We start from the raw sequence: 15,925 nt of genomic DNA on the forward strand, positions 1-15,925 counted from the left end.
ATTCTTCATATAGTATCACAAAGGTCTTTTCTTTAAAGACTATTATTGTAATAATAATTATAATAATATTATTAACAGGATAATAGTAGAATTATATTATTAAGATAGTAGCTTATTACAGCAGTCATTTTTTTGTCAATTATAAGTAATAAACGCTTTGAATTATAAACAAAATAAAAACCAACAAGCTTTCAAATGTAATAATGTTATGGGGTAATAATACCCCACAACTCATAGAGAATTTATCCAAATGATTTGCGTAGTACAATTATTGGTAGTTCATTAAATATCCTACAAATGTATATATAAAATATTCTTAATTGAAAAGTTCTAAAAAAAATATAAGAGCATCTTTTTTTTAGTTGATTCTATATATTTTAATATAGTTTCCTTCCAGTTCGATATGATATCTTAACTGAACTATATCAAATAATATAGTTCTCTTTAACTCTTCAACATAAGCCACTGTTCCTCCGAATAGCTACTCTCGTAGTAAATCTGTTTGCTTCCAACATTTTATTAAGGTTTGGAACAAGTCTCTGGGGACTAAATTTAGCAAATAAAACCTGAACTTATTCTATATAAATAGAATTTTCTATAGTTATACTTGGAACAGAAATAAGTAAAAAAAATATGTATTGATTGCTTTGTTAAGTATCTTAATGAGATAATGTTATCTCACATATCATGGATGAGATATATTTCTTTTCCATAATCCATTCTCAAACCGAAATGTTAGGTGGGCAAACATTTTGGCTCTTTTATCAAAAATGGAGCTCTTATACCTACTTCTGCTATGCTCGTTAGACTTACAAGTCATAGTTTGGTTTGTAGTGTGGTTCGCTTTGTAGATGTCGGCGACGCGTAGCTTTGTAGTTATTATAAAAGCTAAGTGCACCTAAAACTTCAGAAACATTATCTAGTAATGTTGTAGTTAAGAGTGTGAAAAAGCTTCCCGATCTGATAAAAAAAACTCAGGAAACAAACAAGTCGAAGAGAGCAAGCAAACAAAATCGTAGTAAATTAATTGAAGAGCTAAAAAGCTTAGCGTTCAAATTTTAGTTTTCGATGAACTATCGCTGGAGTAACAATAAGAATAACAAGAACAACAATAACTCAGTAAATGTATATAATTTATATAATTTAAATAATTTGAATTATTAATTAATTGTTGAGTTGAATTATTTACAAAGTTTAATGTAAGTAAAGATCTGTGTTTCAAATAATTAAGAATTAGTGTTTCTATTTATTTTTTAATCGCATCTACGTATATGAGTAATAATATATGAAAATGTAATGAACATTTGCCTACATGTATATAATAGTAAACAAATTAAAAAAAATTCTAATTATAATCTTAACACTTAAAAATTTATTATTCAAAACAAAGAAAGCAGCAATTTACTAGAAAATTATTTTATCAGTGGAAATTCGTTTGATACGAGAACATAACGCCAGTTATCTTCACACTCAATTATATTTAAATAATAAATATGTATTTACCAAGACTACAAGTTTCGAAATATCAGGTTTAATAAATTGAAAACTAAACAAGAATGATACTCCATATGTTTTATTTAATAGCCCCGATAAACAAAAATATAGATGAAGACGTATATAGATGGGGATTAGTGTGGGGAAACTAAGTCCATTTTTCGTTGGAATTCGATTGACAGTCATTTTCAATTCTTGCGTGTTATTGTATTATATAAGTTTTTATAAATATACTTTTGGTTTAGCCTAGCTGTCTTATGAATCACAACTATATCAACATGTAAACCATATATACCAGCATGGTTTACAAACTCATTGCACTGTGATTGCTAGAGTATTGAAGAGTTGGATCAACATTATCACTAAATACTAGAACATGGGCTAAGTTGAGTCTTTAAAAGAGGATGAGGATATCAAATATAGATAGATAGACAAATAGGTATGATATTTAAAGAGAATTATTATACTATTATTTTTGTTATAATAGCTTTTAAATTAACTTTGAAAAAAATGTATTCGTATAAATTTAATTACATATCTTGTACATGTAACTACAGACGTGTCCCCCAACAACTATTATAGATTCGATTTTTAATAATTAAATTTTTTGTTATTATTTTTATTTGTTTGTTCTTAAAATTTGCAAACAAAAATTTGTCAGTTTAGACAAAAAATAAATATTGGAATATATATATAAAGACAACAAACATATTAAGTACAGTTAGAGTTCGAGTTATAGGAAGTACACTACCGAGATTTGACAAAGAAGATAGGGTAAATACAATAAGGGTAAATAAACTCATAAGTATTATATATCTTTAAGAGCTTAAATAATAATAATACATGAATAAATAAACTAACGGAATTGCTGGCTGAATTGGACACAACTATTAATATCTCCAATGGTTCAAAAAAAAAAGAATAGGTACCCTGTGTGACTCTCGTGTCATATATTTTCAATATACATAATTTTCAAGTGTGTCTGCTGGATATTGTTAATAGAGGATTTAAATATTTGTTCGTAATAAAAAATTGATACTTAAAATTTAGTTTCGCTTATGTTAGGGAGCGGCTGATATGTGGTAAAATCCTTAATCCTTAATTCCTCAAATCCTTAATTTGTTAAAAAAATAGGAATGTATGTTATCAGACACAGCGTTAAGAGATGGAATATTTTAATGAAGCCTTTTGATATTATGCGTCTTTCAAATTTTCTTAAAAAAATGTTATAGACAGATCAGTAGACGAATATTCACATATATGTTTCACACACTTGTAAAGTTAAATGGATTAGTGAATAGACAAAAAGACATAGATAAATAGACACATAAACAGGTCAAAGATTTGAATGGTGAAGGATACAGAGTTCTTAGGGTATTTGAACTGTGTTCCAATTCAATTTCTTTATATTTCAACCATAGTAGCATATTATTGACTATAATCCATTTTTTCTTAACCAAAACTAAGTAAATAACAACCAAAGATACTTTACATACGTTTGTAACTCCATTTCTGAAGAAATGGTTTGTTTTAAATGTGTACATTATTATGCCATACAGCTATGATGCCATAAGCTTAATGAATAGAAGAAACTTTCTCAAAGTCCACACAACGAGATCAACTTATTAAAACAACAGATTAAAGCAGCTTTGTTACATTATCTACTGAAGATACCGGTAACAATGTTAATTTTTTATTAGGAAAGTAGTGAATATTAGTGTTTTTAATGTTTGACTTATATATTCCTTCAAATTTACCGGCATGACATCTTTTTTGGACGCATGCCTTCCCATCGAAAGGTAATTTATGATTTCAAATTTAAAGAAATTTACCAGATTTAAGCTTAAAATTTAAAGATTTTGTACTGCTTTATAGCATATTCTCGATCAAAGGTGCTTATAAAAGGGGTATTCTATAGAGAATAGATATGATATTTTAGTTATTTTGAGATTGAGCCAATGTTTAAGTAATAAAATTCTGATTTTCCTATTTTATATAACTTTCCAGTTAATCGGCTCTAAAGTTTTCCAAACTATCGATGTTGCGTGTAATAAATATTTTCTATCTGATAGTTTATAGAGGTCCGGCCAATCTAAGGAGTACTTTGAATTATAAAATTAAGTATATAGTAACCAATATTGTTCTTTTATTATGAAATGCATAGGAACTTGTCCTATACGGCGATGTTATTTAAAAAATTTTAATTTAAAGGATAAAAAGAGAATTTAAACAATAATCTGATTCATGGGAATGTCAGCTGCACATGCCCAGGGTTTTTTAAATAACGACTCATAAACATAACCAACGTCTTGGAGAAAAGTTATTCCAATGTAATTTTTCTTTTATTTCTTTTATTTTACGAAAGATATTCTTTTTAATGGTCGAAGTTTTACTGACAATTTATTTTCTTTTTTAATTTTGTAAAATTTTTAATACTTTTCTTCTGCTGCTATTGCTATTGCTTTTATTATTGTAATGTATGCGTGCATCTGTGTATATGAATATGAGTAAATATCAAATCCCCTACTAAGTAATTTTGAGTCCCCTAATTTTGAGTACCGAAATAACTACACACTGTAGAATGAAATTATATCCTAAATCGATTAACTACTTAGTTCAGCACTTCAGCACTGTCTGATATAATTGGTTTAGTGACATAAATAATGTAGATTATAAACACTGCATAAATAATACAAGAACATATATTACATTATATTTCTCATTAGAATTTTTCTTGAATTTCAAATCCTCTACTGGCGAGTTGGAAAATATAGTATTAAGCAACTGACAAACAAACATTTAAACTGATAAAAGAGAACTGATATGTACTGAAACATATATACGGGTATATATAAACTCTCGAAGTTATTAATCATGTACGATTTGATAAGTAATACTTTTATAAACAGGAATGCACAGATAATTAGATAATGTTTGTGCGAATAATTAAAAATCGATATGCCCATATGCCCTGCCGTCATATGAAACGGTCAAGCAACCAAGCAACCAATCTCTTTCATACACAATCACACTAACCGATAGAATTCATTTGATAAATTTTAACACTTGTTTTATACTGGAAATATTTACATATTCATTTAAGTGTACTTGCGTGTAAATAAATAATATTTAAACAAAAAAAAATATTATTAACAATTCCAATTTGCAAATAAATGAGATACATGTTTATATTATTAGCTTAAAATCTCTAGAACTCAGAAGAAATAGCCTCATGCGAGTTTCGATTTCATTGAAGTGAGTGAACCTTTATTTTTTAAGTAAATTTATTATCTTTTTTTAAAAATCCAGACAACTCTTCTACTCGTATGTATGTTTTTGTTTATATACTATATATATAATCGCATCAAAGTCTTGATTTTGAAATGTGCATTAATTAATTGTATTTTATCAATTTTGGTTTCATCGAAACGAAAAATGCCAGTCATCCATAAAGAGATTTAGACAGATGCATATAATGTTACTTTCTATTGCAAACCTAAAGATCGACCGATAATTTAAAGTATCTGATAGTTATATAATCGTCAAATATCAAAGTTTAAGTTCATTTTTTTAATGTTAAAAAAAAATTAATATTAAAATTTTTTAAATTATATAAAAATTTTTCTCAACTCTGGATAAAGTCATTATCGTAAATCCAACGTTAACCAAGAGAAATATATACTTTATGTACATAGTATATAACTTATACATTTAAATATATTTATATATTAAAGACCTAATAAAATATTTTACATAAATATGTATTTTATTGCCAACATGTAATTTAGGTGTCAAAATCAATTTAAATTAATTGAGCCATAAAAATTTTCACGGTAATTTTTATTTCTCTCCCATTTTTTGCTGGGGGTCAAATAGGTTGTAGTTTACAAAAAAAAACCATTTCCAGTAAGAATCAATTTAATATTTATTAAATTTATTTATTGTAGCAATTTTAAATGAAAATGGGTGACACACCAACACACCCAATTGACCAAGAGCCAATATGGATTGATGAGGCATACGTCACGAAAATACTGAATAGCTATACAAATGACAAGTTAAGCGAAGTCAAGTCTTATACCAAAGCACCAGCCACTGTGAAAGGTGAAAATTTTGTAGGTGCTTTGTATTTGCTGTCGGTGGAATATGTCACAAAACCGGGAACGGAGGCACAGAGTACTAGTTTTATTATTAAAACACGAGTTGATAATGAAATAATGAGTGAGATCGAAGAAGAATTTAACATGTATCAACGTGAAGCGCAGTTCTATACAGCGATTATGCCTCAAATATATGAGTTATTAAATACCATAGATGACCACACGGTATTCGGACCTAAGTATGTATAATACAGAATTTAGAGAAGAAATTGTTGTTTATATTATATTTGAAACAAGATCAATTTATGTGGATGAACGTATTATTGTGTTAGAGAATCTTAGGCCTGACGGTTATGTGCATGGTGACGTAAAAGCAGGCTTGGATTTTCCGCACTGTCAACTTATTCTAGAGAAATTAGCTAAATTTCATGCTGCCACAATGATATTGTACAAGCGGGTATATACATGCTTTTAATATGTGGTATATTCAATATCATAACTTATGTTGTTCGACATTTTGAACAGAATCCGGAACTATTTAGTAATCATCTGCCTGGCAATGTATCCGAGCATCCATCGCCTCATCATGACCTCTACACTAATCTAATAAAATCTGCTATAGAGTATTGCAAAACACAGCCAAATCTACAACAATATTTACCAAAACTGAAGACCTTGGGTGAAAAAATCATACCTAAAATGATAAATGTTTTCAGCCGTAACCAAGCAGATCGTTTTCATGTTCTTAACCACGGTGATATGTGGGTCAACAATATTCTATTCCAATACGATAAAAAAGGAGAACTTAAAACTGTGCGCTTTGTAAGTAGACTAGTTAATTAAATTAAAAATAAAAAATAAACTGGATGCAAAATTTGGATTCCGAAGGTTGATTATCAGGAGGGATACTTTGGTTCTCCAGGTATTGATTGGAACTGGTTTATCTTTTCATCTTGGAAAGTTGTTGTTTTGAAAAATAATTTCACTAAGCTATTAGAGCATTATCACACTACCTTAGCTGATCTTTTACATAAACTTAATTATCAACTAAGAATACCAACATTGGACGATGTTAGAAAGGAAATCGTTAATAAGGGTTATCATGGTAAATATAAATATTATTAAATTATTTCCATAAAAACATTAAGATTTAAATGTTCAATAATTTTTTTTTTTTGTTTCTTTTACAGGTCTCGTAACAGCTACTTGCTTTTTACCAATACTAATAAACGAGCAGGAACACTTGTCTGATCCTTCAAATTTTTTGTTAAATACTGAAGAGGCTATAGAAAACAGACGTATTATATTCAACAATCCAAAATTTGGCTTACGTCTTGAGGAATTTTTTACCTTTTTCAAAGAACATGACATTTTATAGATCAATAAAATATTTCCTAAGTGGATGCCAGCTATATATATAAAAGATATATATATATATATATGAAGATACTGATTTTAATATGGACTTGATAACAAAAACAGTATTAATTAACAAGATTTGTAATCTATGACAATAAACACGTTTTATAGAAAATATCTTGTTGTGTAATATATAAGTTAGGTTAGGATAATCTGGCAGATCATAAGTAACACATAGACCTATTGATCTCAAATTTAAGAATGGCTTCTATTCCTGATTTGAGCCACAAAGCACTTTTAAAAGATTTTTTAAAGTTTATTTTCACTAGCCAATTAATGTGATTCAAACTTATACACCACTTAGCGAGGTTCCAGCAAACACATAGTGCCATCAAAGCAATATTATGCTAATTTTTTACTATTATTAAACGATTAACTGATTACATATTCCTTTTTACTTTCTAACTGTATCATTTGTTTTAAAGTGTTTTAACATACTTAGAAATATTTAGCGACAAACCTGGATTTTCTTATTTCAGGTAACATATCATTAATAAGGTAAGTCAAATAAAAGAGAACGACAAAATAGATCGTCTTAGAAAACGATGCCTATGTCCATCAACTCAGATTTAACTAAATAGTTTTATAGTTTTTATAAAAAACATAAACACTGGCTAAAGAATAGTTATACCACCGAAATCATTATCAGAGAATTTTTAGAAAACCGACGTATGATTTTCTTTATTTTTGTATAATCATCTATATAGTCAATGTTGAAACTCCTTTGATATCAAGCAATTTAGGTCAAATTAATTCAGAAAAGCGACAACAATCTTTAGCAATACTGTTCACGAGAGTACTGTTCGCAAAACAAAGCCGGTGATACATTGCAAAGGTCAATAGCAAAATTTTCCATAGGGAGTAATCTTTCACAAACACCCTTTATTCGGAAGACTTTAAATCACCGAATATAGATAATCTTTTAAAGTTTTGAATCAATGTTAAACGCTTATGCTAATGCAAGCTCTAAATAAAGCTCACAACAGTCAGATTGCATTAATAATTAATGTCTTTAAATATAGTCTTTCAAATCATTTAGGAAAAGATTTGGTTGGTATATGCAGTCGGAGTCATAAGTCTACAAGCAGGCAGTGCGAAAACTTTGTTTGAAAATATTTTCCAAAAAAAACAATTTATTGGAAACATGTTTTATTGTTTTTTTATTACATTCAATGCACAATGTTTTCGCGAAGTTTCTTTGCATTTGTTCCAAAAACAACCGAAATAACGGTGCGTTTATTGTTAAAAGTGGCAAAACAAGTGATCAAAAGTCTACAAGCACTTGATATTTCTGCAGTTCTATGGCAAGTTAATTGTTAATTGGTGATAATCTGGATTGCGTCTTACTGTGTTTTGTGGTATTTAATCATAAAACTGCAAAAAATTGTATTCTGCTTAAAATATTTACTAAAAAATGGCAATGGTGTCTCACCGGAAAGAAATAAGCGTCATTGAAGGAAAAATCATCATAAAATTTTGGGAGGAAGAGAAGTCGAACTGGGAAATTGGACATTTGTTTTGAAGATCGCACTGTTCGGTCCATACCGTGATCAGAAATTGGAAAACTACCGGAATTATCTCGTCAAAGCCACGTTCTGTCCGCCTATGGAAACTCACTAACCGTGAAATCCGCTTAATATTAAATTCGGTAAAGAAAAATCCTGTACATAATATACAGGAAAGCTTTGCAAAAAATAGTTCTGTGTTTAAAGCACGCTGAAGCGGGCCGGTGTTCATGGTAGAATAGCACGAAAGAAGTCTTACACATCTCTAATTAATCGAAAGAAGGCATTGCTTTTGCAAATAAATATGTAGATATGTCGGAGGAGTTTTGGAATGTGGTTTACTCCGACGAATCCAAGTTCTGTATTTCTAGCATTTAAGGATGTAAATTCGTATGTCGTAAACGAGGTGAAGCATACAATAAACAAAATCTTTTCCCAACTGTAAAACATGGAGGTGGTGCACTGGTGCTCTGGGGTTGTATAGCTGCTAATGGTACGGGTATTCTTGAGTTTGTGTAACAACAATGAGTAGAGATATTTATCTAAACATTTTGAAGAGTAATATACAATCAAGTGGTGACAAATTGGGACTAACAAATAGATTTCATTTTCAACAGGACAATGATCCTAAACATACAGCATAAATTGTGCGTCTTTGGTTGCTATATATGTTAACGTCCCAAAACTGCTGAATATGCCTCCACAATCACCGGGTTTAAATCTAATTGAACATTTATGGGGATGTTTGAAAAGAAAAACTCGTCCAGTAAACTTGTAGTTTCGATGAAAAACCGTCTAGTGCAAGTTCTTAAGCTTTACGGTAACCCAACTAGTTACTAAATTGAATAAAAAATCTGGAATTTTACGCTAAAACTTTGCCTTATACTAAATGCTTGAACACTTTTGATCGCTTGTTTTGCTACTTTTAGCAATAAAAGCACCGTTATTTCGATTGTTTTTTTAAACAAATGCAAAGAAACTTCGCGAAAACATTGTGCATTGAATGTAATAAAAAAACAATAAAACATGTTTCCAATAAATTGATTTTTTTGGAAAATATTTTCAAATAACGGTTTTTGTACTGCCTGCTTGTAGACTTATGACTCCGACTGTATGTCTATATAATATACACAGTTGGGTTTCTTTCGAAATTTTTATCCAGTGTTTACTTCATATACATACATGTTTTATATCACATTCTAATAATCCATTTCCATGGCACAGTAATCGTTATCTTAATTTTGCTCATTATTTGGCTTATTCGACCAATTTCATTGAAATATCAATAAAATAAATTATTTTTGATACGTTCCGCTTTTTCATTTACAACTTTACATACAAAAACAAAAAAATAAGAAGTAAAATCAATTTCAAATTAGAATTTGCCGTGTGTACAGGTTTTTAACGAATTAAATAGAACGAAAAAAAAAATTAGTACATACATACTTAGCATTCCTTAGTAATTGAATGTAAAGTATAAAAAGATTTATTGTGAATGATAACTTTGACAAGGTAATACAAAACTGTGGATAAGGCAGTTTCAGACGTTTGTGACATTAGGGAAATTAAAAAAACTCAATTATCATTCGTCGTCATTCAGTTTTTTGCTTTGCCTGTAAATTGATGGACGAGGGTCCGTTTATAAATTCGGAATTAATTCAATGTTAACAAAAAAAGATATTTGCGATTTTTGCGATTTTTGCTACCGTAAACAAAATGTAAGATAATACATAAATTTAAGTGTTACATTTATTACGTATTTAATCGTATAACTCGCTTGTGTAAATAGTAAATTATAGTTAATCCATAATTTTGTGTATGTGTGTGTGTGGCGTGTATGTGTATTATATAAAAATGTATATACATATAATAAAATATGAAATATTTGCTCAAAAAGTAAATACATGCAAAAAACAATTAAAATATTCAAAATTTTATAAAAAGAAAAAACTGCTATAAATATGTAAAAAGTAAAAAAAACTTCTATAAGTAAATACCACACTCTATTTGATATTTTCTAAATTGTGGCATGAGCAAAACCACTGAATGGATACATTATTTTAATATGCAAAATGACAAACAACCCAAGAAGAGAATTGAAAAAAATTGTTTTTGTTTACTTGTGGTAGTAATTCACTGAGCAGCCCAATACTGAAAATTTCAGTTTCGATTTTTTTTGGTTTTTTATTTTGTTTTGTGTTGCAATGTTTGCGTACTCTGCGCCGAGCCGCAGTCGCTCTCCCACAGTAACTTTACATTCCTATAGAAAAATAATCTTTTTTGAACTTTAGTTGAATTTTATTTGCTTAATCTATAATCGTTTTCGTTTACTTGTGCTTTTATATAAAATATATGATAATAAAACAGAACTTGATGTTTTGTAAAAATGAATAGTTTTTGTTATAGCTATTATGTCGGGTACACAAAGTGCACAACTAAATAAATATCTGTTTAATAGAAATTGTATTTTTATGCTTATTAACACTGTTATGTACTATGCTATGTATATACAATGAGTTCCACATAAGAACATTTGAAGTTTATTCAAATTTATAATTTTTTGAAAAATGAATATTGTCTACACCTCCCAAAATATTTGCTTTTTTGAAAATAATTTTATTGCAATAACAAATGTATGAAAACCTCTTAGTCAAATTTGTTGTACAAAAACATTTCATTTTCATACAAATCGTTATATACCCAAGAAAAGTGTTTACAAAATTTACTTTAGGAATCCAACTTGAAATTTTAATTTCTGAAGAGAAAAAGAGCGAGAGAGGGAGAGAGACAGAGAGCAAAATATACGTCAAAGCAAGAAAAAATATTATTAGGCTGCCACCTTGGTTTTTTTAGTTTTTTACTTTGTTTGAAGCTGTTTTAGATTATTTTAAAAATCATAAATCATTCATTTATTTAAACATCTTGCTTTACATAATAAGCTGTTAATCAATAAAATTTATTTATATTAAAATCTAATTCTTATTTTATAAAACTTTTATATCGTGCATATAATATTTATTCTTTCTTTTTTTTAATAATTTAAATTGGTTTACAAAAATAAAATATTGTTAGTGGGGTTATATTTCACTGTTAATGAAATTTTGTATCACCTTTTCTTGGATATATTTTATATGTAGGAAAACCTATTGATATATAATGAATGAGTAGACGATCTTTAATTACCAAATTTGTTATTGGTTTGAAAACATTATTTAAAAAATTGAAAATATTAAAATCGACGATTATTGGATCATAGCTCTATGTCACATAAAATTAAATATTAGTTAGCATTTTTATTGATTTCTCCATAATTGTCGTTTAAATGTAGGACATCTTGTAGATAAAAAATTACTTATAAATATATTCAAATAATATATGTATATAGATTTTGTAATGAATTTGCGTTTATATATATATGTTATGTACTTATATGAATATATAATTCTTAAGGCAATTTTATAAATGTATAAATGTGTGATATATACGTAATTGTCATGCAAATATTATAGGTTTTATTTTATTACTGATTGTACATTTAATTGCAAAAAGAAATCACAACTTTATAATTCATATATAAAATGTATGGTATTTTGACAATGCTTTCGTTTTCTATGTATTGTCTATTATTTTTTTTTTTGCTCGTAAAAGGTTTTTAATAATTGAACAGTAATTATATACTTATTTTTAATGCTACTAAAGTAAAACATTGTGTATTTTATTGTTTTTCAATCATTACGTTTATTTTATTCCAGAAAAGTGTGCATTTCTTAAATTAGATTTAATTCTTTAAGTGCTTTCTTACAACTGCATATTCTTATTTATATAATATAAAAATATTTAATATAAACATATATAATATAAATATATATAAGATAAATATATATAATATAAATATATATAATATAAATATATATAATATACATATATATAATATAAACATATATAATATAAATATATATAATATAAATATATATAATATAAATATAATTATATAAATATATATATATAACATATATATAATGTTATCAGCAATATATTCCGTACAATGTATCTTAAATTAAATATATTTTTGAAATATTGCATTTGTTCTGTATTGTAAAAGTTTCTAATTGTGCATTATCGAGCTGTTCTTGTTTTTAGTAGGCAACATATTTCTTCAAATAATCTGGCAACACACATTATCTGAGAGTAATAATTTTTGTAGGAAGTATTTTCATTTGAAGTTTTATTTCGTTCGGAAACGTTTTCGATTACAGTTCGTTACGGACGAAAGTTGTTTAAGGTACTTGTTTAAATGAAAAAAAAGTTAGGAAACAAAAAATTGAATCAATGTGCGACTTTAATTGTGCTAATTAAGGATAAACGCATTTTTATATATAAATCGCTTCCTGCGTTTATGCAAGAAAAAAGGAAGAGAATATCTTGTGAATTTGTACAAAAATTTTGAATAAATTTTTTTATAAGAAACATCGGAAGCGGAATATCGATGCGAACCTCCGTTCGAAAATATGTTTTTAGCAGTTTTTCCTTCAAAGTAAAGCGGCAATTTGTGTTCAATTTGCTAAATATTTGTGAGAATTTTTTTTTTAAAATAAGATTACGTGTTCGCCAGTGGATTAATTTAATTAATTTTTTGAATTTTTTAAATTTGGATATGAATTTTGCAGTAAGCAAAAGATAATAAACACAGCATTGGAATTTTTAAAGGTGCAGTATTAATTTTTTTTTATTCTATTAGATCATTTTATTTGCATCTCACCAAAATTATTTATGATTTTGCTAAATTTGAGAAAGGTTTTTGTCAAGATTTGTTGTTTCTATATTTTCACCCTAAAGTTATTGTTTTCAACATTAAAAATAAACTGTAAAAAATACATACACAGCACTTTTTCAAATAACTTTAATGTGGTCAGTCAAAATTTATTCATCAAAGGGTGGAGTCTTAAATTTTAAAATCCGATTAGCCATTGCAGGTTAATAACATTTTTCAAATAAATTGATACACTTTTTATTATTGTATGCATTTATTAAATTCTTGGTTTCTTGCGTTGTAAAAAGACAAAGGAATTTAAAAAGTTCAGTATCTATTGGCTTGTGGTATACTAATCCTACTAGATGCACCATATAAACATGGGAATCAAAGAATACTTTAAAATGAATAATTTAGTATTGTTTGCCACTTGTTTATACTAAGTGTTGACAAATAATCTCTATATTTTCATCATATTATTTACTAGACCATATATTCCCTATAGGCAACACACCATAACTATGTTTATTTCAATAATTGGTTATTGAAATACAGCTCTTACATGTTTCTGTTGCTTTAAAATTGCTTTTCATACTATATATCTTGGGTTTGAGCCATTCTTAATAATTCAAAAAATTTTATTTCTTAATAAGATGTTTGTATGTTTGCCTTGATTAAGAAACACCTGATAAAACATCACCGCACGTAATGTTTTCATAATATTTTATTGTATTTAAATAAACTTTAGTATTTCTAAAAAGCTGGCGCTATACATCTTACTATTTGTTTCATTCTGTGAAATCTAAAGCTGGTATTGATATTCAAAATAATTTATGATGTATTAGTGTGCTATTACCGTATAATAATATTTCTATATAATAATATTGCAATATTGTTGTAATATTTAAATTATGATAAGTTAAAGAATGTTTACACTATTGCAATTAACTCTACAAATGGTCAGCAAAAAAATTATTTTATTTCGTATAAAAATCATACAAAAAATGTGGCGAGGTTCGATAATTGTAAGTGTATAGATAATATTAGATTCGATTAGAATGCATTTCTAGGAAATTAATTTTGCTTTAAGCCAAACAACTTAATCTATAACCATTGAATCATCACAGTAGCAGTTTATGAGTAAAGTATATATTGGGTAAATATTAAGTTTTTATTATCTCTGAGTGTGTCACCCATTGTACGCAGGAGTAGTTTATTATTAATATCCTTCTAAGTTATTATCAAAAAATATTATGAATTTTAATAATAATTAGAAATTTGTACAAGGAACGTTTGGTGCAGATTTGGATCGTTCATTTAAAACGCTCTTGTCGGTTGCTTCTAATACGAATGGGTAGAAGTTCCGAGATTGATACATGCAATCCAATAAATATATACGATCTAATAAGATCACAAGCAAATTACATACAATTACAAAAAATTCTTTATCTCGAAGTCTCTATAAGTCGGCCAAAAAAATTCAATTAACTAAATATAAAAATTATTGTTGTTGCAATTTAATACTGTTTAAACTTTTCTTTAACTTTTTGAGTTTAAAATATAATTTATAGTTATTACTTATACATATATAACTTTAATAACTAATTCTTATATATCGTAAGTAGCAGTACTCTAGCAATACTGTAGTTCTCTAGTTCGTTAGAAGTATTGTACCTTGATAATGCTAATAGGAATAGTGTTTACATAAACATATATAAATTATTAAGACTTTCGGCATATTGAAGTTGTAGTTATAAAGAGTTTTCTTTATTGTATCGGCACACTTCTGAACTTTTTTTTACATTTTTGATCCATAATTTTTCTATCTTCCGAATCGAACACTGTTCTGTGTATTTGTATAAAACAAATATATTTAGTTCTACCCGTTAACTAGTAAAATCAAAATTTTTGATATAGACAAGTTTAATTGGGCACATAGATGTACTTCATCAATACAAAGGTTCAGTATATGCTAATATACTTGCATATATTTTCCACAAAATTCTTATTTAAATATATGATTAAGTCTGAATGGTACTCAATTTTAATCACTATCATGTATGTTAATCACAATCGTTTTTTTTTTTTAATATCACTAACAGTTTGTTCTTAGAGCAACAGGTTTGTAACTTGCAAGTGCTATTTCAAAACAACATTTTCCAGCGTCTTCTATATATTTTTGGTTGTATATATTACGTTATCAATGTGTCTATTTTTTTTTCTAACTGCTCGAGAATTTCAGGCATACCGGCAGGATTATATGATCAGTTTCACCAATGTTTTGTACATTTCATATTTTTTATAGTGTTGGTAAAATGAAGTCCGTTCTTATTCCAACTAATATAAAGAGTAAAATTATATTCAAAATCAGTCTACTAAATATGTAAAATACCGTTGTAACGTCTTAATTGTATTTTTTAGTACATTTACAGAGGATGTTATTCTCCCATATATTGCGGAGTCCATATATTGTCTATAATTACTTCTTAGAAAACTATACAGTATATTGTAGTAATAGATACAGTTACAATGTAGTTATGTTTGTTATAAACAGAGGAATAATTGTATTTCAGATAGATTTTAAAGTTTTGCTTTCTTGACATTTATTTTATTACTATTTTTGGTGTTTCGAGGTAGAGATTGTCAGATTTGTTAGT

The 15,925-nt window shown here is 27.4% G+C and overlaps 1 protein-coding gene across 1 annotated transcript; it reads left to right on the forward strand.

Moving 5' to 3' along the window:
* Positions 1-1,123: 1,123 nt before the first annotated feature.
* LOC119686246 lies at positions 1,124-7,097 on the forward strand. Its single transcript, XM_038100770.1, has 6 exons — positions 1,124-1,199; positions 5,442-5,833; positions 5,892-6,051; positions 6,120-6,416; positions 6,483-6,699; positions 6,785-7,097. The coding sequence occupies exons 2-6, from the start codon at positions 5,451-5,453 to the stop codon at positions 6,970-6,972; spliced, it is 1,245 nt and encodes a 414-aa protein (XP_037956698.1). The 5' UTR covers positions 1,124-1,199; positions 5,442-5,450; the 3' UTR covers positions 6,973-7,097.
* The last annotated feature ends 8,828 nt before the right edge of the window (positions 7,098-15,925 follow it).

This window comes from Teleopsis dalmanni, chromosome 2 (assembly GCF_002237135.1).
Source record: "Teleopsis dalmanni isolate 2A chromosome 2, ASM223713v2, whole genome shotgun sequence".
Taxonomy (NCBI): Eukaryota; Metazoa; Arthropoda; class Insecta; order Diptera; family Diopsidae; genus Teleopsis; species Teleopsis dalmanni.

Coding starts and splice junctions, on each gene's coding strand:
- LOC119686246 (XM_038100770.1), top strand. CDS start 5,451: ATGAAAATGGGTGACACACCAACACACCCAATTGACCAAGAGCCAATA. Junction 5,834..5,891: donor CACACGGTATTCGGACCTAA/GTATGTATAATA, acceptor ATTTGAAACAAG/ATCAATTTATGTGGATGAAC. Junction 6,700..6,784: donor CGTTAATAAGGGTTATCATG/GTAAATATAAAT, acceptor TTTCTTTTACAG/GTCTCGTAACAGCTACTTGC.